Source organism: Meles meles, chromosome 17 (assembly GCF_922984935.1).
Source record: "Meles meles chromosome 17, mMelMel3.1 paternal haplotype, whole genome shotgun sequence".
NCBI lineage: Eukaryota > Metazoa > Chordata > Mammalia > Carnivora > Mustelidae > Meles > Meles meles.
The window spans coordinates 2,550,116-2,576,900 of record NC_060082.1 but is presented as its reverse complement, the minus strand read 5'-3'; the positions used below and the strand labels follow the sequence as shown (position 1 = coordinate 2,576,900).

Sequence of the window (26,785 nt, the reverse complement as noted above, 5' to 3'; positions counted from 1 at the left end):
ACTCTGAGGCCGCTGAGCCTGCGGCCAGAGGTGCATGTCCCTCTCCAGCCCTGCCTGTGTGTGAGCGCGGGCCCAGGCCTGGCAGAACCTCACAGGGAATGGGGTTTTGGGGCCACTCCTGTGGGGGTGGGCTTGGTCCTGTGTGTAATGGCAGGGCCGGCCCTAGGCTGCAGACAGAGCCCTGGGGACCAGCAGTGGGGACATGTCCATGTGTGCCCTGAGGTGTGGGGGAGACACTTCCCAGGAGTGCTTTGTTCTCGGGCTCCTAGCTTCTCACCGTGACACCTGACAGTGAGGTTCCTAGACAATCATGAAGGAGATGTGACTCGTGAGATGGTGTAAAGACAGAGGACAGGCCCAAAGCAGGAGAGGCCCGTGTCCTTGGCGCCAGGAGGGGACTCTTTGCCTGGTCATCAGCTGACACTGGGGAGCAGGGTGGCCCGGGCCAAGTGGGAGCCCAGGGACAGAGGTCAGGGGTCCTAGGGGTGCAGGCTGGGGACAGGAGACCACCAGGCTGGTTGTGAGCACAGGGACGGGGTCCCTCCAGCACCGGGCCTCCTTGAGGGCGGCTGTTCCCACATTTACTCTAGAGTTATCTCCTGAGCGCCCCCTGCGGGTGCTGAGCTAACATGGGAATGGTTTAATCAAGACTGGCCAGCTGTGTCCCAGGAACCAACAGTCAGACCCGCTGTTGGGGTGGGGAAGGGCGTTAGAGCTCTTCTCGGCGAAGCTGTTCCTCACAAGCCCAGGCGGAGCCAGCAGGGAGGCAGCCGGCCATGGGCGCCTGCTCAGAAGACCCCCACCTGTGCGGGGCCTCCTGCCTCCTGCGATTCACCAGCCTCCTCCTCAGTGAGTGGCCCGGGCCCCTGGGAGGGAGGCCGCTGGGTGGGCAGGGAGGCAGGAGCTCCCGGGCTGGCTGAGGTCTGTGCTGAAGAACCAGACAGAGCAGCTCCGTGATGATGGAGCACACGCGGTGCGCTGGGTTAGAGCCCCGGGGGGGGGGGGGGGGGGGGACAGAGCGAACAAAGGGAGCTTTGGGCTGAGGCCAGACTGAGAACACTGACCCGGCTGCCTGGAAGAGAATCCCTTCCCCCTCCCAGGGGGTTGAGGCCAGGAGAGCTCAGAGTCTCCTGGGGAGAGGATGGAGGAGACACAGGAGCGGCTGCAGGGGACCCAGGTGGGGGGCACACCCCCCCACACCATGCACAGGGGAGCGACAGCCTCTGCAGCTGCTGTGTGCAGGAGGGGCCGACCCAGAGCCCCCGTCTGAGCTGGAGGGGTCGCGCTAGTCTGGCTCCTTGGACAAGATGAGGCCCGAATCCAGTGACATTCTGTTTGCAAAGGAAGGAAAGGAGCCCCCAGAATTCAAGGGTCTGCACCCACCTGCTGTGTGTAAGGGTGAGCCGGGAAGGGGAGACTGCTGACCTGATCTGGGTGTGGTACTTGGGGGGCAGCAGAGGGGCCCCCAAAACAGAACTGAAAAACTGTTTTAACAAGAGCCCCATTTTCTGGTCCTTACTTCATCGGAGTCCATTTGCTTCTGTGTAACAAATTAAATGAGAACAAAGGAGAAAACAGTAAGATCTCCAGAACTGTGAGTTCCGGGGACAGCTTGGGAAGCTGTTCTCATCTGTACTGTTTGCTGCAAACACAGCAGCCCCTCTGTTCCTGCAGCGATTCTAGGGAAATTCTGGGAACACGGGACATTTGTATACAGGAGGATTACTCATTAGAAAATGAGATTTGCAAGTCATTGAGATCCTTTTTTTAACAAAATCACTTCCTGTTGGAAAAGGTAGGCTTTCTCTTCTTTTCAATCGGTTTAACTGGAGATATAATGGGAAATTACAGAATTCTCTTCCATAAATACCAGGGTTAGAAGATTATGTAAGGATGAAAGGAAGGAAGGATGAGAGGGAAACGGACAAAATTTTATGTTAATGGTTGAAAGTCAAATTTCATCTAATTTAAATAAACTCAGACTCTCTTGCTCACACCCACCCCACCCCTGACCTTCTGTCCCTCTTTGGTGTCAGCACCTTCTGCAGATCTGAGCACTGTCGTGTCTTCCTCCCGTCCTGAGTGGGCTTCCAGCTTCCAGGCCATTCTTCCCCTGCAGCCTGAGGACTGAGCCTCCTCTCTCCCGGGTTCCCCCCTTTCCAGCAGGAGCCGGTTAACCCTCAGGTAGCCCCACGTCCCCGCCCTGCCAAAGCCCAACAAGTACTTGGGTCCCCTCTCCCGGGACAATAGTTGAGGCATGTGACCCCAGACCTGCTCAGACCTGGTGACCAGACAGCAGAGTTGGGAGGGAGGAACGTAGGGCAGTGGAGGGGGAGGACAGGAGAGAGCAGGTAGGGGGAGGGTGCAGGTCAGCTCCCTGCAGGGGAAGCACTGGGCTGGGAGAGATGGAAGCCACCTCAAGGTCTGGTTCTGCCCTGGGTAACCTAGACCAGTCCCCCCACCCAAGGGAACCCCTCCTCTGTGAAAGGTCCCCTCAAAGACCCTCCAGCTGTGACATCCGGGGATTGGGGATCGCTCCCGGATGCGACTGTCCTGTAGCTTCTCTGAGGCTCTGTGTCTTCCTGTCCTGTCCTCGTCCTGACAGTGAGGGACAGCCGGGGAGCCTGCTTGGGCCCCTTCAGAATCCAGAGCCTAAGACCACCAGTGGTCACTTCCTCTGCCCTCCAAGGAGGAAAGGATACATCTTCGAGGCTCCCTGTAGCCCTCAGACCCTCTGCTGTCTCTGTATCTGCTCCTGAGCGGGGTCTGCAGAGCTCCCGCCCCGGTGTGTGGACCCCGGTGTGCACGGTCCGCTCAGGACAGCGAGCCGACACGGAGGGGGGTGGGAACGGCCGCTCAGGAACAGCCTGGCGGGAGCCGCGTGGGTGCTGCCCGTGGGCAGCAGAAACACCACCGTCCATGTCCCTGTCCCCTGGGGCAGACCCCTCTGACACACTCGGGGGGCACTGAGAGGACAGTGTGGGCTCAGAATTCCTGGGGAGCAGCCCATGGGCAGGTACCGCCCTGGGGACAGATCTGCTGTCCCTTGGGAGCCCCGGGCACCGTCCCTCTGTCGGAACAAGGGCGGCTTCTCTGACTGTGGTTCGCGTCCTGTACCACACTCTGCATATTTGCGCTCGAGATGGGCCCTGACCGAGGACTGGGTGGGGACACGGATGTGACGGGACACTGTTGTTCTTCATGAATTCATGAGGAAACCCCGTCCCAGGAAGAGTCAAAGTCCAGCCCTCTTCAGGCCACCAGGAAGCCCGATCGATCGACACAGATGTCCTGTGTGTGCACGGGTTCATCGTGTTTGTGGCCAACAGAGAGAGGACACACATCCTTCACGGTGCTGACTCTTGGGAGGACGCGCCCCCTGAACCTCTGCTTGACTCAGCCCAGAATCCATAGGACAGCATTGAACGAGCCCAGAATACTGTCCAGTCACGAGATGACGCCCTGAGGAGAGGGGACAGGCGCACATCGAGCGCAGGTGGGATAGACACTGTTGTCCCCCGCGCGTGGGAGAAGGACTTCTGGTCCTCCCTCCGTCTCCACTGCTCTGCCCAGCAGCTCGGGGGGCTCCGCCACCTGGGGACAGGGATGGGACAGGGGCCACGGAAGCCAGCTGCTGTGGACAAGCCAGGAGTGTCATCTCGGTCAGGAAGGCCCCGGCAGGACTTTGACTCCCCGTGGCCGCCTATGGGATCGCACCCTGGGCGTCTGTGTCCCAGGGCCCATCCCTGATCCCAGGAGAAGCCCCCGAGAGGGACAGCTGGGGGAGAGACATGGGCTCCAAACTGAGCCTGGGAAGGCCGGGCTGATCCCGGAGCGCTTGTCAAGAACCATCGTGGCGGTGAGAGCAGCTCACAGGGATGGGAACGCCTTCCTCTCCTGACATCCTAGCGCTCGTTCTGGGGGCAGCACGGCTAGTACGTCCCCATCCCAGAGGGAAGGCCGAAAGCAGGGGGGCCACGTGACTGCTCCCATCCACTCCCTCAAGGGGACAGAGGACCTGGTCTCAGGCCTCCCAGACCCTCCCCTCCAGGCTGCCGACCGCCCGGCTGCGCCAGACCTCCGGGTCTGAGACCCAAGCACGGTCCCTCTGTCAGACTCACAGCGGAACACTGAAGCAAGAAGGTTCCAGAAGGAAAGAAGAGAGAATTAGGGGCACACTTTGATGTGGGGGCTGATCTGTTTATGTGAGCCATAATCCGGGAAGCCTTACAGGGTCCGCACGTGTAACTGCGTGAGGACTGCGGCAGGGCCATTAGTCCGAGACAAGGCTGAGATGCAAACCCGGCACTGTTTGTGTTATTTTTTAGGAAACAGGCTAATCTTTTCAATATAGAACTAGCTCCGAGGTGCTAAAAAGAGAAACGCAGGCACGGGCCGAGGCCAGGAGCAGACGGCTCACAGCGGCCAGAGGACATCGACAGCCGTGGGACGTGATGACCGGGTTCGTGTACAGAGAAATGCTCGTTAGAATATGAGGTCATAGCATTTTCTCTTAACAATTTAGGAAAGATCTGAAAGTTCGGGGGGTGCATGGGTGGCTCAGTGGGTTAAGCCTCTGCCTTCATCTCGGATCGTGATCTCGGGGTCCTGAGATTGAGCCCCACATCGGGCTCTCTGCTCTGCAGGGAGCCTGCTTCTTCCTCTCTCTCTGCCTGCCTCTCTGCCTACTTGTGATCTCTCTTCTTCAAATAAATAAATAAAATCTTAAAAAAAAAAAAAAAAAGAAAGAAAGCTCTGTCACCACGTGTTGGTGGGGAATCTGAGCATGACTGGCGGGACAGCTGCTGGGGTCGCTCTCAGGGGGGCGATGAGCAGGGTCTGTCAGAGGCTGAGATGGACCTGCCTTTGGCTGATTAGACCCAATGGGTTATGTCAGTGTCCACACAGCCATGCGTGCCGTCCACACACCCGGGTGTGAAGCACATACATGCACACTGGGCAGGCACACACTCACGGGTGACACGTATGTCCTGGCTGTGATGTCCACGCACCCACGGCCGCGCATATGCCCCCCAACGGACGTACCTCAGTCCCCGTGTGCAGAGAATCCATCCAAAGCTGCTGGTGTTTGCAGGGACAACATCAATAGGACTGTCCCACGAGGAGGGAACAAGAGCCCCATTTGGGCCGTGAGCAGCTGTTAAATGACGCACTTCCATGAGGGTAGGCCCTGAAGACTGGTGGCCAGAGGCTGCCCTCTGTCCTGCCCCAGGAGGGTCTCTAGGCAGGGGCTGCCCATAACACAACAGAAGACTTCGTCCCAGCAAGCGGGAGATAGGGTCAGAGCAAGACGCGGTCACACTCCTGTCAAACGTGCTGTCGCTGAGGGCCATCCATCACGTTAGCAGCACTCTGCTCCTTAGAGGGGAGTCCTGGCGCAGCCCCCATCCAGGGGCAGAGCTCGCATGGTCTGTGGGCACGAGGGGTCCCTGCAGCCCCCTGAGAATCTGCCTCCTGCAGAAATGCACTCGCTGTGGCCCCCAAAATGTACTCGTGCTTCAGAATCTAGATCTCCTGACATTCGTCCTCTCACTGTGATGGGTCAGGACAGTGCAGGTGAGCAAGTTCCCGTGACCTGTTCAAGGAGACGCTCCCCTGGGACCAGGAGGGATTCCAGCCTCGCCCCAAACTCATGACACTCTCCTGCCCTCCCAGACTCCAGGGGGCACATGGGATGGATTTCAGGAAGATGGTTCTAGGGTTTCCTCCTTTATTCCTAATGAAAACCACCCATGTTTTCTGTGTCCTATGCCCTAGGTGTCTGCAGCGCTGTGACCCAGAGTCCTGGAGCCCGTGGGTCTGCAGTGGATGATTCTGGAATCCCTGTTCCGCTGAAGAAGATTCAAGGAACTTCTGTGTTGTTTCAAGTGATCAGAAATCCAGAATTACCTCCAGAAGTCGAGCTGGAGAAGATGTCTTGGGGCATCGTATCCAGATCAAATTACAGAGTCATGCTGCGCGTGTTTCCTGGGAGAGATGTCCCACAATGGGTCAACCTCCAGGACAAGTTCGAGAAGAGGATCCATGTGCTCAACACAACGACGCTGAGGATTGACAACCTGACCCTTGAGGACAGTGGGCTGTACCGGGCTCGAGAGTCCTATACGAGAGGAAGACAATATGACCAGGATTTCAACCTGACAGTCTACGGTACGTGCCGGCCCCTCCCCCAGTCCCACAGCAGACCCCCTTCCTCTGTCCCCGGGAGTGTCCATGCACCCTGCTTGCAGGATTCCTTCCAGACCGCAGCCTTCGGACTCGATCTTCTCCCTAGAAATTCGATGCTGTGAGGTCACCACAAATGCAGGCAGAGCTGAGACTCACACCGGGGATAAATCACGTCTGTGCTTCAGGAGGGAACACGGAATGGGGGGAAATGGGGATTTTGACATAACACTCATTGTCCCCATAGGACTCGGGGTCCTTAGCGAGACTCTTACTGTCCAGTGCTGCTGTAACAGGTGACAGCACCTCAGTGGCTGACCACACCCCCCCCCCGGGGTCCTCCTGGGCTGTAGGGCAGGAGTCAGACCCCAGAGCCTCTGCCATGAGGTCCAGGTGTCGGCAGGGCTGTGCTCCTCCCTGGAGGCTCTGGGGTAGTGGCACCAGTATCCCCTGGCTTCTGGCCCCTTCCTCCCCCTTCACAGGTGGCACAGGTGGGATGAGTCCCTCTGACACCGTGTCCCTCCCACCTCATCTCCTGCCTCCTCCCACTTGTGAGGACCCTCTGATCACGTGGGTCTTGTCCAGGGAATGCAGACAATCTCTAGTTTATAGTCAGTTTGTTTTCAACCTCAGTTCCCCTTTGCCATGGAACCTAAGACATCTTCAGGCTCTGAGGGTCAGCACGTGGCCATGGTTGGGGGACACTCGTCACCTCGTAGGATCCGGAATCCTGCATGTGGTTTTTTCCACCCCGTCCCCACGTCCTTCTCAGCCCAGCCCGAGTCAACTCATTCAGACACCACAGTCCAGCTCTGAACCTCCACAGATGGAGGAGAATTCACAGGGTAACCCTTCCTCAGACTCTCAGGGAGCAGCTCCCTCTCCCTGCGTCCCTCCCCCCTGCACAAGGACACGGCCAGAGTGAGTGGCCTTCGCAGCCTCAGGACCCAGAGATTCCTAAGACTGACTCTCAGTCTGTCCCATGTCTTCCTGGGAGGACCCCAAGCTCAGTGCCTGGTCCAGCCACTGCAGGAGGCCATTCCGAGTTACTCCCACTGTGGTCTCTGCTGGTGGAGACTGGGTCTGATCTCCGGGCTCCCAGAGTTGGCCAGTGGCCATCTATACCACAGACAGTGCGGTCCCGGGAACCCTCTGAGCAGAAAAATCAAGACCAGGACCCGGAGAAGGACAAATCGAGTTCTAGACTTCTCCTTCTTCTAGGGGACACCCCACTCTCTCAGAATTCATGGGTTATTGGGGGAGCCTCCAGCAACTATTTTCTCATGAGAGATTTGTAAGACGTGCTCAGTCTAGTGAAACCACATAGAGCTGAACTCAGTGGCTCCTTTCCTTTTTAGCCCCTGCTGTATATTTGGGTCAATTCTCTGTGATCCGTAAAAAGCAATCACTGTCCTTAGGGGGAGGAAACCAGAGCTCCAGGGAGAATCCTCAGGAGAAAGCAGGAGCTGTGATGTTCTCCACTCACTGAGACTCTGTCCTCTTGTCCCTCCATCACCAGAGCCTGGGCCCCTTCCCCGGATCCGTGCCATGGTTCTGTCCCTCACACCAGGCGAGTGCAACATCACTGTGGAGTGTAACACCACGGGAACCAGAAAGGATGTGACTGTGTCCTGGGAGAGCAAGGGCCTCCCCAGGGAGCTGGAGCAGAGACCGGCCTCAGGATCAGCTCCCAACACCTGGACCCTGGCTCTGAACCTGCCCCTGAGCCAGCCCAGCCCCAACCTCACCTGTGTGGTCAGCAACCAGGTGGACCAGAAAACTGCCACCCTGGACCTTGGGGACGTCTGTGGCCATGGTGAGTGCACCTGCCAGAGGAGAGGGACTTTTCCAGAGCTCAGGGTGAGGGTTCTCGGCTTCTGTCCTCCATGTTTACGTCACCCCCGACACCTGGTCACTCCGTTTAGGACTCTGGCAAGGACATCCCACCTGCTTCTGCCCTTTGTTGTCCCTCCCGTGCTGCTCTCCAGCCCTCACCCCTGCTGGTCCAGGCAGCACCCAACAGGTACCTCTCCCCACCCTCATCCATCATCCCAAGTGTGTTCACGGTGGTTTTCGGGAAAAGCGAGTTGGGGGTGTCCGTGGTCTCTGCCACCTGAGGGATTTGGGCCAGTGACTCCCTGCAGGATTCAGGGCTCGAGGCTCCTCTGGCCGATTCTGGTCTCATAGAAGACACATGTCACACTCGCCTGCTTGCCTGCAGTCCCGATGTGTCCCGCTCTCCTCTGCTGCCAGCCTCTGCTCAGGCCCCTCCTTCTGCCCTCACCCCTTCCAAGTCAGGAGTCGTCCACTCCCCACTTATTCCCATCCAGGGACCCCTCCCTGCAGCTGGCTCTGGGGACCTGTGACCCAGGCAGTCCCACAGGGCCGCATGCTGGGAGCAGTCCCAGCATGAAAAGAGTTTGCACAGGGGCTCCTCAGGCTCAATGGCTCAGGGCCCTGCAGGAGCTGCTGCTGTCCTGCCCTTACACCTCGTCTCCTCTAATGAGTGGTCAGTGGATCCACACTGGAAGCTGATGCTCTGGCCCAGGATTAGTCTCCTCTGCAGCCTGAACCCCGAGGGCAGGGGTCATCTCTGCTGCTTCTTTGAATGCCTGTCCCAGCCTCACAGTCAGTGTGTCCCTGAATGAATGAATGAATGAATGAATGAATGAATGAATGAATGACTTAGAGCCCCCTGTGCCCCCTCACCCTTCCATCCCACCTCCCTCCTGCTGTGGGGGGACCTGCTGCCTCCGTATCCCTGATCCCAGAGGAAGCTCATGACTCAGGGACCCACTGGGTTCTCTGGAAACAGGTTCCTGCCTCCCTCTCATCCTCCCACCCAGCTCCTCCTGCCTGGTCCCTCTCTAGCCTGCCCCAGTGGGTGTCAGCAGCTCCAAGGACTGGAGAGTTGTCACAGCCATTCCTGGTCATGGCTCTCTGTCCTGGGATGCCTCACCCACCCTGAATATTGGACAATCTCCTACATCTCCCTCAAGACTAGGTTTGCCCATCACCTCCTCCAGGAGGGCCTCCGTGATGACCTCGGTACAAGCTGTAGCTCTAGTGTCCTGGGATGGCTCTGGCTGGCTGCCCCTGCATGTGCTCAGCCCTCCCCCTGCTGAGGGGCTCCTCAAAGGCAGGCACCATGTCCAGATCCTCTCAGCACCCCGGCCCCAAGCAGGAGCTCAGGATCTGGCTGAGTGAGAGCCCCTGCCATGCTCCTCCCTCTCCAGCTTCTGACCAGGTCCCTTCAGAGTCTCCATGTGCCTGGCAATGGGCGTCCTCAGTTCTCTGTTGCCTCAACCTTCATCACTCTCTGTGCGATGGAAACAGATGCACAAGGACAGACCAGTGCTGCCCACTTGCCCGGTATCCTGGCGTCTGTTGTGGTCCTGCTGCTGATCCTCGGAGCTGGGATGTACCTTTGGAAGAGACGTGGGAAAATGAAGAACGTGGAGCCCGGGAGAGGCAGGTTGCACTTTCCTTCCCATGTCCAGACACCTCCCTCCCTTACTGGACCTTGGGTTCCTTTTCTCTTGCATTTTGCTGCTCAGGGATTGTCCCTGCAGGAGGCTGGCAGGTGTGGCCACGGTCATGGGGGTCACGGAGGGGAAGGGTACAGGTTTCCAGGCTGAGATTCAAGCTCCATCTGTGTGTGACTCAGGGGCAGGATCGCAGGAGGAGCCCAGGGACCCTGATGGTGGCATCCACTATGCAGAGCTGAGCCAGCAGGAGTCTGGAGACCACAGGGACAAGGTAAGGCTGGGGGAGGAGGCATCCGGGGTTCTCCCTAGTCCCTCTGTGCCTGGGTGTGGGCCCGTCATCTGCAGGCTTTGGTCTCCAGGCCTCTGTAACCCTTTCCAGACAACACAGTATTAACTAAGGACATTCTCCTGGGGTCCATGCAGTGCTGGGCACTGGGGGAGGTCATGTCAGCAGCACTGGTCTGTGGGGGTCCCTCTGCGTCCCTCAGCTGTTCCAGGAACCCTCTGTCTGCATTCCAGGGTATTGGAGAACCACATCTAGAAGAGGAGAACTCTCTCACTACTGTCTACAGTGAGGTCCACAGGCCAGGCCAGGCCATGACTGTGATTTAATGGGAAGAAGCAGGAGATCCCGCCGCGGGGACACCTGTCTCCTGAGCATGACACCCACCTCTTCCACCTCAGATGGCTCTAAGCAGGACTGGATGGATCCAGCAGTTCTTTCTGTGCTAAATCCTCGTGCACAAGCCCCCGTGAGACACATACAGTGGTAGGTCAGGGAAACTGAGTAAATAAATTGGTCCAAACCAATTCCAGGACCACTCAGCCACTGCTACGTGACAACCCTAGACGGCCCCTACTGTCCTCCTCATCTGTACAATATCAAAGTGGCTTTCAGACCCTCAGCCTCTCGGACAAACCATGGAGAATCACAACACCCCCCCAGGCCCGTCTTGAGCACCCCGGGCCGTCAGTCCTGCGCTGAGAGCTCTTTACAGACAACGTGAATTCGTAATCATCCCTGCTTGCTGAGGGCGGGCTCTGAGACCCGCACTGTTTGGACATTCTGCTCGCTGCTAACTCACTGGGTCCTGGTGGACTTTGTGTGTGGCAGGGAACCTTGTGCCCACTTTACAGATCAGTAGAAGGAGCCAGAAAGCTGACTCTCCAGGCCCCATGGCTGGGAGCGCCGGAGTCAGGACTCAGCCCAGGGAACAGAGCTCCAGGCCCGTCTCTCCAGGCCTCGGCTGGCTGTCCCTCATCCTGTCCAACCTCCTTCTGTCCTGTCCTGCTGGACAATGGTCCAGCCTCCTACTGCTCAGCACAGGCAGAAGTTTCTAGTTCCTGACAGTGAGCTTTAACTGACTGCACAGAATGACCCCCACTTCCCTCTCTCTGCTGTCCCCACGCAGGACTCTGAGTTCCTAGGAGCTCAATGAGGACTTTTCCCTCCTTTCAGGGCCCTTCTCTGGGGACATGTCGTCTCCTGCATGCCTCTCTCTGGTTCGTCCCCCTGACCCTGCCGACTCCTTCCCTGCAGCCCTCACCCGGTCCCCGTGCTGCCCCTGCTCCCGCACCTTGGCCTCACCTCACAGGGACCCCTGAGTGCCAGGAGATGACTCCCATGTGACATCGTTGATGCCCCTTTCCTGCTCCAACGCCCCCCAACCTCAGGTCCCCTGAAGGCCACTCCCCTGGACCCCGGGCCCACCTCCGTCCTCCCAGACTCTCCGCCGTCCCCCCGGACTGCTCTTTGCTCACAGGGTGGTGCTTTCCAGGGTTTGGGCAGGACCCTTCCCATCCCCCATGTCCTTCTCTCTCGGGGGCCCCTGTTCCTGGGGTTCAGGGACCAGTCACACCGCTGATGCCCAGGGAAGCCTCCCCACCCACCCCCTCTGCTGATCCCAAATGCCCAGCCCCACCAGCCACACCTCTGCCCCTGTGTCCTCGGCCCTCTCCCCGCAGGGTCATGTCCCCCACTTCCCTTTCTGTAATACCAGGAACCTGGTGAGAAAGAGCAGGAGCTCCTCTCCCACAGGAAGGGAAGCAGAAGCTGTGGTCACGTGTGTAATCAGGCAATAACAGTGCATGTTTGTGTTGGGGGTGGGCGTGGGAGCTGTTCACGTGAGCCCAGGGAAACACTGTAAGTCTTCTGTAAGCTCCCTTCTTACTCTTCACAAGAGAGACACTTTCTCTCCTTCCATGCTCTACCACTATTCCCCCAGGTGAACTGTTGTTCAGTTCAGAAGCCTGCTGTTGGCCAGAGTCGGTAACTCCAACCAGATAAAGTGGGTCTCAAATGCCCTTTCCTCTCCATCTCGCAGGTGAGCCTGGAGATCCAGTGGAAGCAGGTAGATCCCCTCAGATCAGAGGAAAGAAGAGTCGCTTCTCATCCTGAAAACCTCAGTGTCTGCACAGAAGCCCTCACACACACACACACACACACACACACACCAGCCTCCAGCCATGCAGCTGTGTGGGTCAGAAAACTAGGTTTATCCTACAAATGCACACATTACATCATTTTTTTTTTACTTTTTTATTATGTTATGTTAGTTGCCATCATTAATTTTTGATGTAGTGTTCCATGATTCATTGTTTGTGTATAACACCCAGTGCTCCATGCAATCCGTGCCCTCCTTAATACCCATCACCGGGCTCATCCATCCCCCCACCCCTCCCCTTTAAAAACCTCAGTTTCTTTCCCGGAGTCCATAGTCTCTCATGATTCTTCTCCCCCTCCGATTTCCTCCCCTTCATTTTTCCTTTCCTTCTCCCAATGTCCTCCGTGTTACTCCTTATGCTCCACAAGCAAGTGAAACCATATGATACTTGACTCTCTCTGCTTGACTTATTTCACTGAGCAAAATCTTCTCCAGTCCCGTCCATGTTGATGTAAAAGTTGGGTTATTCATCCTTTCTGATGGCTGAGTAATACTCCATAGTAAATATGGACCAATCTTCTTTATCCATGCATCTGTTGAAGGGCATCTCAGCTCTTTCCACAGTTTGGCGACTGTGGACACACTGCTATGAGCATTGGGGCACAGATGGCCCTTCTTTTCACTACATCTGTATCTTTGGGGTAAATACCCAGCAGTGCAATTGCTGGATCTTAGGGTAGCTCTATTTTTAACATTTTGAAGAGAGACTTCACTGTTTTCCTCCACACTGTTTTCCAAACTAGCTGCACCAACTTGCATTCCCACCAACAGTGTAAGGGGATTCCCCATTCTCCACCGCCTCTCCAACTTTTATTGTTTCCTGCCTTTTCAATTTTTGTCATTCTAACTGCTGGAAGGTGATATCTCAATGGGGTTTTGATTTGAATCTCCCTGATGGCTAGTGATGTTGACCATTTTCTCATGTGTCTGTTAGCCGTTTGCATGTCTTCTTTGGAGAAGTGTCTGTTCATGTCTTCTGCCCATTTTTTGACTTGATTATTTGTTTTTTTGGGTGTTGAGTTTGAGGAGTTCTTCATAGATCTTGGATACCAGCCCTTTATCTGTAATGTCATTTGCAGGTATCTTCTCCCATTCCATGGGTTGCTTCTTTGTTTTATTGACTGTTTCCTCTGTGCAGAAGCTTTTTATCTTGATGAAGTCCCAAAGCTCATTTTTGCTTTTGCTTCCCTTGTCTTTGGAGATGTGTCTTAAAAGAAGTTGCTGTGGCCAATGTCAAAGAGGCTACTGTCTGTGTTCTCCTCTAGCATTTTAATGGATTCCTGTCTCACATTGAGGTCTTTCACCCATTTAGAGTTTATCTTTGTGTATGGTGCAAGAGAATGGTCGAGTTTCATTCCTCTCTATATAGCTGTCCAGTTTCCCCAGCACCATTTATTAAAGAGACTGTCTTTTTTCCATTGGATATTTTTTCTTGGTTTGCCTACAATTCGTTGACCATAGAATAGAGAATCCTTATCTGGGCTCTCTATTCTGTTCTTTTGATCTATGTGTCTGTGTTTGTGCCAGTACCATGCTGTCTTGGTGATCACAGCTTTGTAATGTAGCTTGAAATTAGGCAATGCAATGCCCCCAGCTTTGTTTTTCTTTTTCAACATTTCCTTGGCTATTCAGGGTCTTTTCTGATTCCACACAAATTTTAGGATTGTTTGTTCCAGCACTTTGGAAAATTCCATTGGTATTTTGATTGGGATGGTGTTGAAAGTTTAGATTGTTCTGGGGAGCACAGACATTTTAACAATGTTTGTTCTTCTGATCTATGAGCATGGAGTGTTTTTGCATCTTTTTGCATCTTCTTCAATTTCTTTCCTAAATGTTTTGTAATTTCTAGAGTATAGACCCTTTATCTCTTTCATTAGGTTTATTCCAAGGTATCTTACGGTTTTTGGTGCTACTATAAATGCAATCGATTCTCTAATTTGTCTTTCTACAGTTACATTGTTAGTGTATAAGAAAGCAACTGATTTCTATGCATTGATTAGAGCAGAGATCAATGGAAATGGACTAGATGACTCTCCGTCTCTACAGACCACTCAGAAGCCTCAGTGCGCTGCCCATGACCCAGACACGGACTTCCAAATCTGTGTTAGATCCTGACGAGTGTCGTGATGGGTCCCTTCCCTCCCTGTGGCCTTGTATCCTGCAGTCTTGGTGAACTCACCTATTAGTCTTGGGAATTTTCTGTAGAAACCCTGGGATTTTCTGTCAGACACACATATGAACAATGTCCATTGTTCTTTCCCCATTCTGATCTATATATTATGTTATTTCCTTTTCTTGTCTTATCACACTGATCAGAATTCCAGGAGAATGCTGCATAGTAGTGCTGAGAACAAACAGCCTTGCCTCCTTCCCAGTATTCAGGGAAAACCTTTCAGTTTCCACCACTAAGGATGATATTAACTGCAGGGATTTTTGTAAATATGCTTTTTTAGATTCATCAGGTTCATTATCTCTGCTCTTATCTTTCTTATTCCTTTTTCCACTTGCTCTGGGTTTATTTTGTTCTTACTTTTCTAGATTCATATGGTAAATACTTATATTATTAACTTGAGCATTTCTTCTTCTGTAATATCTGTCCATCATTATACATATATTTCCCTATAGACACTGGGTTAGCTTCTATTCACACACTTTGATATCTTGTATTTTGCATTTCCATTTACTTCATATACTTAAAATTTCCCTCAAGACTTCCTCTTTCACTCACAGGTTATTAGGGGGTAGATGTTTAATTTCTGCATGTTTGCAACTTTTCCCATTATTTTTCTGTTTACAAATTCTACCCCAGGGGCACTTGGGTGGCTTAGCATGTTAAACATTTGCCTTGGCTCAGGTTGTGAGCCCAGAGTGCTGCGATCGAGCCTTGGGTCACACTGCCTGCCCAGCAGGGAGTTGGCTTCTCCTTCCCCAGTGCTCATGCTCCCTTTCTCTAATAATAAATAAAATCTTTTTTAAAATTCTACTCTAATTCTTTTGTGGTCAAAGAAATACGTTATTTCAAATCCTTAAACGCCGTCAGGTTAGTGTTATGACCCAGGACAGGACGTTGTCTGGGGAGGCTCCCGAGCGCACTTGAAAGGAATGTGAGGTCAGCTGCTGGGGTTGAACATTCTCTAAATGTCAGTGAGGTCGTATGGGCTCAGGGTCGTGTTCACTGTCTGTCTTCCTGCTGATTCTCCACGCGGAGAGAGGATGCTCGGCTCTGACCGCGACGGTGCACTCACGTGCCTCTCCTTTCAGTTCTGTCAGTTTCTGCGCCGTGTGTCCGTCCAGTGCTCTGCTGTTAGGGTTCTTCTCACTCCTGCTGACTTGGCCTTCCGTTGTTCTACACTACTCTTCACCTGGAAATAGTCCTTGCTCTGACGTCTGCGCTCTCCGACGTCTACCGGCCCGTCGAGGTGTCTTTGGATTAGCGCTCGTGTGTCGTCATCATCCATGTCACGTGTCTCAGTGGCTGGCCCAGTGCCAAGAGTTGTGCTCAAGTATGATTCTGGACTTTTCTAGGAGGAGATTTGGGATGAGATACACTTAAATGGATGAACTTTGAGTAAAGCAGACTGCCCTCCACTGCGGGTGGGCCTCACCCCATCAGTTGAAGGCTGAGTGAGAGCAAAGACTGACCTCCCCTGAGCAAGAGAGAATTCGACAGCACACGGCCATCAGACTGGAACTGCGGTACTGGCTCTTCCTTGTGTCTCTTCATGACGACCTTGGACTTGAACCCCAACAGCAGATCTTCCCTGCGTCTGTCTGGCTCACCCTCCCTGCAGACCTGACTCACCAGCCTCTATAATAATGTGAGCCATTCCTACAGCACATCTCTCTGGATCTACAAGCGTCCTAGACTGCTGGTTCCTGCAGAATCCTGACTACTGTCCACAGCACATCTTTTCCTATCTCCTTCCTGCTAACCCAGCTCCATCAGCCCAGACGGGAATGCCAGTTCCAGAGTGACCTGGGCCCTTCAGTCCTGCATCCATTCTCCTGTCTGAGCAGCACCCATCTGAGTGCTCCTTAACCTTCCTCTGCCTGTTCCTGGTCCTACCCCATCCCAGCACCCACACTGAATGGCCCCACAGAAACTGCATTATCGTGCTCTCCACACCGGGCTTTGGTTTTCCCATTGGTTGATTTTCCTGAGATCCTTTCTTTCGCCCTCACTCCTTCCAACTTTTTTCCCCACGCTCAGTGACTGTCCCAGTGAGTGTCACTTTTCCCTTCTTATCATAGGGAGACACCCAGCCTGAGAGGACTCACAGGGAGCCTTCTGTCCCTAGAGGACCTCAGCAGGTGCATGAACACCACACCCAGACCTGGATGCAGAGGGAGGACAGGTGTGGGGGAGGAACCGAGCAGTGATGCCTGGACAGGTCTCGTCCTTCCAGCCCTTCTGAGCTTCTTGAGACAAGAAGAAGGTAACACATGATATCAGTGCTGCTCATCAGAACAGATTTTCCTTGTAGAAGTTTTTTAGTAAAATGATATTTACAACAGTAAAAGGCCAGCCAGGAAGGAGAGAAATGTTGACAGAAACTGACACACATGTGCCCAGTGGCCATGGTCCAGCTACACCGTGACTCTTCATTTGCTGCACAGCCAGAGGCAGGAGAGAAAGGCTGGAGGACACTGGAGGTGACAAGTCCCTGAGGAGGCACTGGACACGTGGTCTCCGAGTGGTTCAGTCCAGCCCTGACTGTCCATGTTAGAGGGTTGCAGGAAGGGAAACTGTATATCCCCATGATGCAGAAGACAAAATCCTGTGGATGGGACCTGAGATGTCCATAAATCTCTCAGTGGATCTCATTCCTTCTACTGCGTCCCCATCCAGGTGGAGTGGAGAGGGACCCAGGTGTCTCTGGCCCCTCTACTCCCTCTGCCATCTAACTCCCTTCCAAACCTCCACAATCCTGGGCATTAGTGGGATAGACCAGATCCTGGGTCCTGGTTGACTCTCCTCCAGGGGAGACTCTCCAAGACTGTAGAGTTCCTGCTTTCCTGATTTCTTTGGCAAAAGTGAGCAGATAGAGTCTGTATGAGGAACGGTCTCTCCTCTCCCTGCTTCCCTTTCTCAGCTGCTCCCTGGGCTGCTCACAAATGCTGCTCGTGCTCATGGGCGTCCTTCATTTCAGTGTAATTTCTCCCTCATGAGCCTGCAGGCAGCCTGAGAGGAGAAGCTTCCCCTTGTTCTCTGTCTTATCACCTGTGACGTGGACAGAGCTGCTTCCTGGTACCTGTTTAATACTTGTTGGTGGGAGATGAGAAACATTTTCTCAGAAATCATTTGTCCCTCATCCAGATTGCTGGGGGAGCCCACCTAAGCCTCCACATCAGATCTCATAAAGTTGAATGTCATTGTCCCTGAGGACGACCTACCCTGAGCTGCCCATGTGGTTCTGCCAAGACAAGCTCCAGGGTCTCCTATGTTTGGTACCTCTCCGTGTGCATCCAGTCCTGGGACCTCAGTTGTGCTGGGATCATAGCTTCTAGAATAACGTCTCACTCCATCTGCCCTCATGCTGACCTCCATGGGGATTTCATCACCTTGATGTGACCAGTGAGAAGGAAGTGGCAGATATACTCAATGTCCCCACACACAGAGAAACACCAGAAGTGGACTATACATCCGAAAAAAAGCAAGGGTCTTGACATCATAGTATAGATTCTAGGGGGTCCAATCATTTGGGGAAATACCACATACCTTTATAAATTTAAAAACAAATTTGTCTCCCCTGTATGCCCTGTCATGAGTAAAGAGACACCACACTTCATAAGCTTGTTTGTGTATCTGGAGCCAAACTTATCACAACTGGGTTTTCTCTATCACCATATTTACCAGTAAACCACTCAACAACGGGCTTGGAAGAACAAGAGAAGAGTCTTAGCCCGTGCCAGCTACAATGTAAGTAGCTCTGCTCTTGATTCTCATGGTCCTGGAGCCCCACAGGTGTTTGAAGGGGTAACTGAGCTATTTAACTGCTCGTTGGGGCCTGATAGAGCCTCTGACACTGAGCAGAACCCCATCTTCTTTGGAAAGTTACCCTTATTTCATAAGGTTTTAGACTTGACATTGGACTCTAGAGGACACTTAGTAGCTGAGCATGGGACACACCAAATGACCATATTCCCCTGCTGACTGTTCTCAGCCATGCTTTTTCTGAGCCATGAAATCATACCATTAGTCATGTCTACTTCCCTTCCATTATCACATGGAAGTTATACACAAGCATAGGTTCCAGCAGGACCTGGGGACACACTTACCATCCCGGTGCACCTGCTCCTGCTACCAAGACCACTTCTAACACTGGTGGAGAGAGGCCGAGTGGACAAATGGAGATCCACACAGCATATGTTTACACGTGGTTAAATGCTAAATAAAACATGTCCAACTCTCCTACCTTGAAATCTCCTGTAGCATACAGGAATGAACGAGTACATTCCAGAAGTCACTCGTGAAGCTGTAAGCTGGACGTTGGTGTTAATCTGACGGAGCCACAGGTCCTTACGAAATCGGAAACTTTCCTGGGGGGCAAGGAGGCCTGTAGCCAACCTAGGCTGAGGGGGCCTCCTCCCTGCCCTTCCTGAAGCACAGAGTCTCCTGAAGCCTGCGTGCTGAGCCAGCCCCCCCCCCCCCAGGCTGGCTCTGGCCCCCCTGCTGGAGGACACCGGATCCTGGGAGCAGCAGGCATTTGCAGAAGCACAGGCCAACACCCGAAGGCACGCCACAGTGTGGTTTGGAGGCAGACAAGGGACAGGAAGAGAAGGTCTACAAGGTCCACTCTCAGAGGCCATGTCTGGGCTTAAAGTTGCTGATGCTTCTTTCTCTGTGAAGTCAGTGCCTGGCGGGATTCCCATGGCTGCTGGTACGGTGCGACCTGCACGTGAGGCTTCTGAGCACACATCAGCCACGGAGAGGGAGGGGCCTCCGCAGTCGTGTTGGGATTGGAGGGACGTATTTACCAGAGCATGACAGAACGTTGCAGAGCATTGTGGGAAGTCTTCAAGGAAGTCTTACGGGGAGGCCGAGACGTCACCAGATGAGCCTCCAAATTACTGTTCTCGGTGCAGCAGGTTTGAGGAAGACGCAGAGCTGGAGGCAATTCAACAGCAACTGGGTTGGGTAAGGGACACCCGTCAGGATCCGGGATCAGGAGGCAATGCAGGGACGCCGAGCCCCTTAGACTAGAATTGTGCAAAGCAGCCTTCCAGGTGGGGGACGAAGAATATCCAGCCATGGGAGGGGCTCAGCCCACCTGTGTAGGGAACACTGTCAGAGGCCACGGCCACTAGTTAACCCTCGGGCACGTGGGATGGGGCATGGAGCATGACAGTTACGAGCACCTAGCAGTCCTGGGTTTTGTGGCGTAGATTCAGGCATATGAAAGCGCTGCCCGGATACTGGCAGGCAGGAAGTCCTACTGGTTTGTTTCAAGTGAAGGCAAGAAAGGGTGTTATTAGCACCAGCACCAGAAGCAAACCCCAACCTGGGAGTCCAGGAATTAAAGCCAGGTCATGAGGGGGTGTCAGAGTGATGGATAGATTTAGACAGAGAGGTAAAAAAAAAAACCCAGTAGATGAACGTTTCTGCTCCCCTTGAAAGAGGGATGACACCTCGGACAGGATGCTCTCTTCCAGTGGGCAGGGAGTGAGAACAGGGTTGGCCCTGACCCACAGCAAGCAGGCTATGTGAGCAGACCAGCTCTGAAGCCCTAATGCGGCCAGATTTGATCCAAGAACAGCAGCACACGTCCCCTCTCATACCCCCAATATGTCCAGCTGGGACAGGGGGACCCTGCCTAGCTCAGCGGGACAGGTGAAGCTGTGTTTGGTGAACTGGTACCCCTGAGAAGAGGGCCAGAGCCACAAGGGACCACAAAGTTACAGGGACAGGACTGTTGCAAGTGTCCCAGAGAAGAGTTCCACCCCCATATTAGAAAAAGGGAAGAGTATGAGATCCCACAGGACAGGGCAGCCCTGAATCACAGCTATTATGGCTTGTCTTCTTTCCCACCTCGGGAGACGGAATGTGCAGGGAGCTACAAGGACTCCTCCAAGAAGATGTGATGAGACACAGAAAATTTTATTCCCCAAGATTCCAAGGTTGAGGACCAGACCGGTCCGAAGAGGACAGAGGACAAGCATTTGGAGTGTAGAGGCAGGACTGCCCTTGGAGGGAGGTCACTTGTAGGACAGGCTGTCTTGTAGGAAGTGCACAGTGAGGGGGGCCGACCAGGTGGTCAGGCCTCATGGGCAGCCCCCTTAGGGAAGCCTCCGGATGCTGGAGGGAGTCACCAGCTGGCCAGGCGATTCACTCAAGCAGAGCATTGCAGCAGGTTGTCAACAGGCCAGATCTGAAACTGTCGGGGTTCCTAACGGACAAGGGAGGGAGGGGACCAGGAGGAGGCAGACTTTAAACGTTACTGAAGCCTGAGGTCGGCTTGTCCATTGTAGGCTGTGAAAGTGAGATTCAGGCCAAGTTTCATGAAGTTCCCATCTGAGTTATATAAGGATTGCATTCCAAGAGCTCGTTGGGTTTTCAGGGACAAATGTGTCATCTTCGGTGGCGCATGGGGTTTTATGTTGGGTTCGTGCCCAAAAGTCATTTCCGCGTCCAGGCTGGGTGAGTCTGCAGCAGCAGGAACCAGCCACACCTTCAGCAGGGAATGAGCTGATGGTCCTCCTCCCCCGAGCCGCTCCTCCCCCAAGGACACGAACCCAGACAGAGCCCCTCACTGTGAACCCTATATGGGAATTGAGCCAGCAAATTCCCAGAACATTCTGAACAACCACTTCTCTGTCTCTCTCCTCACGCAGCCCTCGGGACTAACAAGCATCCCCCTTGGGCTTCTCTGCTTAGTTTGGATTGTACTGTTTGCAAGAAATCATTTTCTCCCATCTCGCTGGAGCCGTCTGCGTCGGCTCACTCAATGTTTCTCACATCTCTGGTTCGGGATACTCTCCACGAGCCCAGTCTCATGTGGACGGTTGGGATGGGAGAGAAGGGAAGAGTCTTTCCCCTGGACAAATTCCTTTTCCTCAAAAACAACAAGTTCTAAGAAGATGCTCGAGTTCATGATCTGCTCTCTATTCTTTCCATCTCTAACTATGTATTTGGTGTAATAAAGTCAGCTATGAAACTGACATTTCCCAGACCTTTGTAAGAAAAGGAGCGCTACTGAACTACAGATAAGAATTCACCAGGTGGAATTTGAGTAAAGCCCTCTCACCCTTCCCCTCTTTTCTTCCTTGTGGTATCACGAACTGGTACATGATGGCTAGAGTCACAGCAGCCATTTTGTGACCTTGAGGATGGAACCCGCATAGTAACCCACAGAAAAACCTCAATGCTTCATACAGTTACCATCCCTGCCCCAAACTGCCTACCTTCAGGTTTTCTCTGAACACAAGAGAAAAACAAGTCCATTGTTTGTTTAGGTCACCATGATTAGCTCTCTGTCACACACAGCCAGAGCGTTATCATGATTTCATGTTCCGAGGTCAACCGCAGTCAGGAAGTAGATGAGCCTCCTTCTGACGCATGCTCAGGCGGCCAGTAGTAGCCTAACACGCTGTCAGAGAGCCAACAGCACTCCCCTCTCTTCCTCTCGTCACATGAGCTTTCTACCATCTCACATCCTCATGGGATGGAGGAGGGTGGGTGCAGGACAGGAAGATATTTTGAGAGAGAGACCACATTCACATAGATTTACACAGCACATTGTTATGATTGTTCCATTTTTATTAGTTACTGTTGTCGGTCTCTGACTGTGCCTAATTTGTAAATTAATCATTATCACAGTATGTGTGTATAGGAAAACACATGGTATACATAGGGTTCTCTCTGTGTTTCTGGCATCACTGGGGGTCTAGGAACATGTCTCCTGGGGAGATATAGGCTGTAACACAGCTTTAAAATAGAGGAATAATGTAAGCGTTCTAAACATCCCTCACTTCCCCTTCCCTGAGGTTTTCCAGATCCGAGCCCAGTCTCAGGAGGTGAGAGCCTGACACTCAACCTCCTTCTCAAAGCGAAACTGCAGCTGGGCTCTGCTTGAACACATCCTCCCACGCTGCCAGAGAACCAGCGTGTAATTCAAATATTCTAAATCCCTGGAAAAGAAGACATGGAGTCAACCAGAGTCAAGAACTACAAGCTGTGTATAAACCCCCAGATTATGTAAACAAAAAGAGCGAATGTACTCCAGTCTCACTGAACTAGGAATGGAAATTGCCGTCTGCTCCCAGCATTGACTGGAGACAAGGTCAGTTTAAACTCCTCTTTGTCATTTACAGGAAAGTGCTAATAAAATTGAAAATAGGATGTTTACCTTCAGAATCACTGGGAGGTAGAGAGGCAAAGAAAGTCTATGCTAGTGGTCCATCAATTATATGGCCGATGCAAAAAATAAGTTAAAAGATTTTAAGCAGGCAATCTCACAACAAAGTATTTATTAATTTGTGAATCACACATTTTAAAGCAGATGCCAAAAATTAAAACAGATCAAAATACAAGCTATCCATGTCTTTGAAACAAGCCATATGTTAATATCTTGCCACTGATGACTTTATACATCAGCTCGTGCCTCAAGGTTCCAAACGCATTTAGAGTAAGAGCGCTCACAGCCGTAGAGGCCAAGCTAGAGTTCCTACGGTCTTCTTGACTCTTTTGCAAGTCTGAACGTCTGAATTAAAAAATTCAGGGCAGGGACCTCTAGAAGCTAGGGAAATTTCGACGGTTCACATTACTCCTCTGTTTTAAAGCCACGTTACAGCAAACATCCGTGCCTGTTAGAAACACATTCAGAGACGAGTCAGAGAGATCTCATCCTAGTGACCTAAACATGCAAGAATCTGTGGCCAGCTTCTGGTCTGATTTAATCGAGTGATCTGGGCAGCCTCATAGCATGCAGACAAGAAGTCTGCCAGGCCTGGGACAAGAGCCATCTCCCTTATTTCCTTGTGCTTCTGTGACCATATATGGGTTCAGGGGAAGGAGCCTGTGGTCGAGGAGCTGCCCTGTGGGGAGAGTGAGAGGACAGATGCTGAGGACTGTCCAGGCCAGACCCCCCAGGGAGACCAGGGATAAAGGAAGCCCAGCAGGAGGGACAGACTGGTCAGTTGGGCAGAGGTCCCCAGGAAGCTGGGCTGGTGGGAGCCCTGCAGAGGCGCTGGGCCGAGACAGTGCAGGAGCCTTCTCTGCACCCATGGGCCTCCCCAGGTTCAGAGGAGATGGCGTTGGAATGACTGATGGGGAGGTTAAGAGCAAGGGAAGGTTTCCGGGAAGCCAGACCACCAGACCCCCAGGAGGACAACATTCATGCCCCAGCAAGGAGGGCGGTTTTCACCAGTCTCTCCAGGCTCACAGTCTCTGAGGGTCCTGGTCCCTCCTGGGAGACCAGCCTGGGCTGCTTCTCAGGTCAGCAGCCTGTGGGTCTGAGCCGCACGGGTGGTGCTGGCCCGGGAGTGACTCAGCCAGTGCAGGGGGCGGCTGTGGTCGGCAAAGGGCCGCTGTGGACCTCAGAGGCTGCAGACGCCGCCACAGGCTTATGTCCTCTGCCTGCGGGTGTGAGACAGGAGAGAGGCTGCCCTGGGTCAGGCCTGACCTCCCTCCCCCTCAGTGTGGCTTCTCAAGGTCTGCAGTGAACATGATTCTGGAAAGGAGGTCTGAGACCTGGGCCTGGCTCTGCCCCATCCCAGCGTCCAGACCAGGGGCTCATCGGATCACCTACGGGTCCTGACTTTGCTCATCTGTGACATGGAGGGTAACCCTGAGCCCCGCTGCCCCTCACAGGGAACGCGCTTGTAACTGGAGAATACTGGAATGGGGTGGGGGCTGGTGACCACTGAGCTCCCTGGTCGCCTTGGCAGACCAGAGGCCCTGGCAGGCAACTGTGATGGGACTGCAACAGGAACCGATGGAGCAATGGCCTGTTTGTCCCTAGGTCAGACGTCTCCCGTCCTCCACGTCCTTCACAGGCGAGTGTGCGTGTCTTTGCCTCCGGTCCTGCCGGAATGGAGGCCGTGCTCGCCTGTCTCACACAGAGATGTGCAGCTGTCTTCCCCGCAAACCCCCATCAAAGTACCTAACAGATTTTTTCCAAAGTTCCCTATAAGGAGGAGACGTGAGGAGCTGCACAGAAGTGCCACGCAGGAGGACCTGCCGTGCCGTCCTCGGACCGGGCACGAGTTCAGCACTCTGCAAGCTCGGTAACCACCTGTGGAGGGCAAGGATGGCAGCCACCCGGTCTGCCCCCGGCCTCCTGCTGCGCTGCCGCCCCAGCCCCAGGCACGCGGGACGCCCGCTCTGAGCCTGGGCCCCAGAAGGAGAGCATGTCTCCCGAGAATGAGGTGTGTCCCAGGGTCCCGGGGCCTTTCTGCTCAGCCTCGGGCCCTGGGCTCCCAGGGGTGCTGCCGGCCCACAGAACGGAGGCAGAGCACGCCAGGGCTGCAGGCCAGAGGCCTCCGGAGTGGCTGCACTGTGAGTCCAGCAGCCGGAAGCCCAGTGGGAGGCCGGCCCAGGGCGCGCCCCTGCATAGGACGTCCTGTGGTGTCCGGAAGCGATGGAAGACTCGTGCCTTTGTGCCACGTCATCGGCTTCTGCTTCTCAGAGCCACTGCCCTGCACGACGGCGGAGCGAAGTCTGTCCCTCCCCTCGTGTCCACCCGACCCTCGCGTCCCTGCTGCCCCGCTCCGCTCTGACACGGGTGCGGGCACTCCCACCCGCACCAGCACTCGCGGCAGCTGTTCAGCTCCGTCCTGCCGCCGTCTGCCTGGACAGCGCGTCGGATCCCGCAGGTAGGGGCTCGCCGCCAGGCCGCCCCGCGTCCCCGCCCCGGGCCACGAAGTCTAGAGAGTCCCCGGTGCCTCTGGCGGGTGGCCTGTGAGCCGGGACACCGAGGAACGGTCCGTCAACCCGCGAGAACAGCTCACACGCCGGGAAGCCAGCGCTCCTGACCAGCTCGCCGCAGGTCATGGCCAAGGGCACGGAGGATCGCGCGGCGAAGCGGTGCGCCGGGCGAGGTCCGAGGGCAGGGGCGCGGCGCTCCGAGCCCGGACCCGGCGTGCCGCGTCCCCGCACCTCCGCTGGGCGCCAGCCGGGCAGCTCCGCGGCCGCACTCTGCGGGGTTTGCGGCGGCTTCCGCGCCGGGCCTGACGGCCTCGGGCTCCATTCCCAACCCTCCCCTCCCTGGAGCAACAGCGGGGGCCGACATTCCGAGCTTCCCGTCAGGGCTCGGCGTTCTGGGGACCAGCCCCCGCCCCGGGCCCCACCGATCGCCTCGTTAGAACAAAGCACCCTCCTGCCGCCCGGCATAGTCCACGCGAGGTCGGGGCTCTGACTCCGGAGCCGGGGCGGAGACCCTACAAACACTCTGCAGGGCGGCCAGCCACTGCGGGCTCCGCGGGCCCCGCACGCCGGCCCCACGCCGGGGCTCCCCTTGCTGCCCGGCCCCGAACGCCCGGGGCGGCCCGGAGTCCTGCTGTGGCCACGCCTCTCCCTCCCACGGCCTCTGACCCCGGCCTCCACAACTCCGGAACCCGAATCGGCTTCTGCTAAGAGTCACCCGCCCAGGCAGCAGCCCAGTACGGCCTGATGGCCCGACTTTGTAGCACGCGCACAACCCAGGACGCGGGCCGCGCCAGAGCAGACGCACGCGCACAACCCAGAACAGGTATCGCGTCAGAGCAGAGACGCACGCGCACAACCCAGGATGCGTGCGGCGTCAGAGCGCAGGCGCATGTGCACAACCCAGGATACGTATCGCGTCAGAGCAGAGACACATGCGCACAACCCAGGATACGTGCTGCGTCAGGGCAGACGCATGCGCACAACCCAGAACTCGGGCTGTGTTAGAGCAGACGGACACGCACAATCCAGAACACTATCGCGTCAGCGCAGAGACACATGCGCACAACCCGGAATACATGCGGCGTCAGAGCAGACGCACGCGCACAACCCAGGATGCGTGCTGCGTCACAGCGCAGGCGCATGTGCACAACCCAGGACACGTATTGCGTCAGCGCAGAGACACATGCGCACAACCCAGGACACGTGCTGCATCAGGGCAGACGCATGCGCACAATCCAGGACTCGGGCCGTGTTAGAGCAGACGGACACGCACAACCCAGAACATGTATCGCGTCAGCGCAGAGACACATGCGCACAACCCAGGACACGTGCGGCGTCAGGGCAGACGCATGCGCACAACCCAATATCGGAGCTTCGAGCACAAGCACATGTATATAATCAAATGTAAGTGCTATGGGGGCGCCTGGGTGACTCAGTGGGCTAAGCCTCTGCCTTCCGCTCAGATCATGATCTCAGGGTCCTGGGATCGAGCCCCGCATCGCGCTCTCCGCTCAGCAGGAGGCTGCTCCCCGCCCCCCGACTTGGGATCTCTGCCTGTCAAATTAATAAAATCTTAAAAACAACAACAACGTGTGCTGAGTCCGAGCACTAATGCAGTGCATCAGTCCTACAAATCACACGGTACACGTGGACGCCCTCCGTCTCCTGCGGGCCCCCGCAGCTCCCCAGAGGCGACCAGGCCTGTGGTTGGCACTTGCTGTAGTCTCGGGTTACTCCTGTGCCTCTCGTTCATTCTTCTGCGGTTGTTGGTGGCGCTTTCCAGCGGACACCGCTCGGAATGA

At 54.8% G+C, this 26,785-nt stretch overlaps 1 protein-coding gene across 2 annotated transcripts; it reads left to right on the top strand.

The window, feature by feature from the left end:
* The first annotated feature begins 616 nt into the window (after positions 1 to 616).
* LOC123927439 (SLAM family member 9-like) lies at positions 617 to 12,303 on the top strand. 2 transcript variants are annotated; one of them, XR_006815462.1, is made up of 6 exons: positions 617 to 849; positions 5,779 to 6,171; positions 7,706 to 8,002; positions 9,523 to 9,661; positions 9,854 to 9,945; positions 10,194 to 12,303. XR_006815462.1 is itself a non-coding variant. In XM_045982007.1 (6 exons), the coding sequence occupies exons 1-6, from the start codon at positions 777 to 779 to the stop codon at positions 10,284 to 10,286; spliced, it is 1,083 nt and encodes a 360-aa protein (XP_045837963.1). In that variant the 5' UTR covers positions 620 to 776; the 3' UTR covers positions 10,287 to 12,303. The 2 variants fall into 2 exon arrangements, 1 of the variants encoding a protein (XP_045837963.1); XM_045982007.1 differs by having other exon boundaries at positions 620 to 849; positions 9,523 to 9,657.
* The last annotated feature ends 14,482 nt before the right edge of the window (positions 12,304 to 26,785 follow it).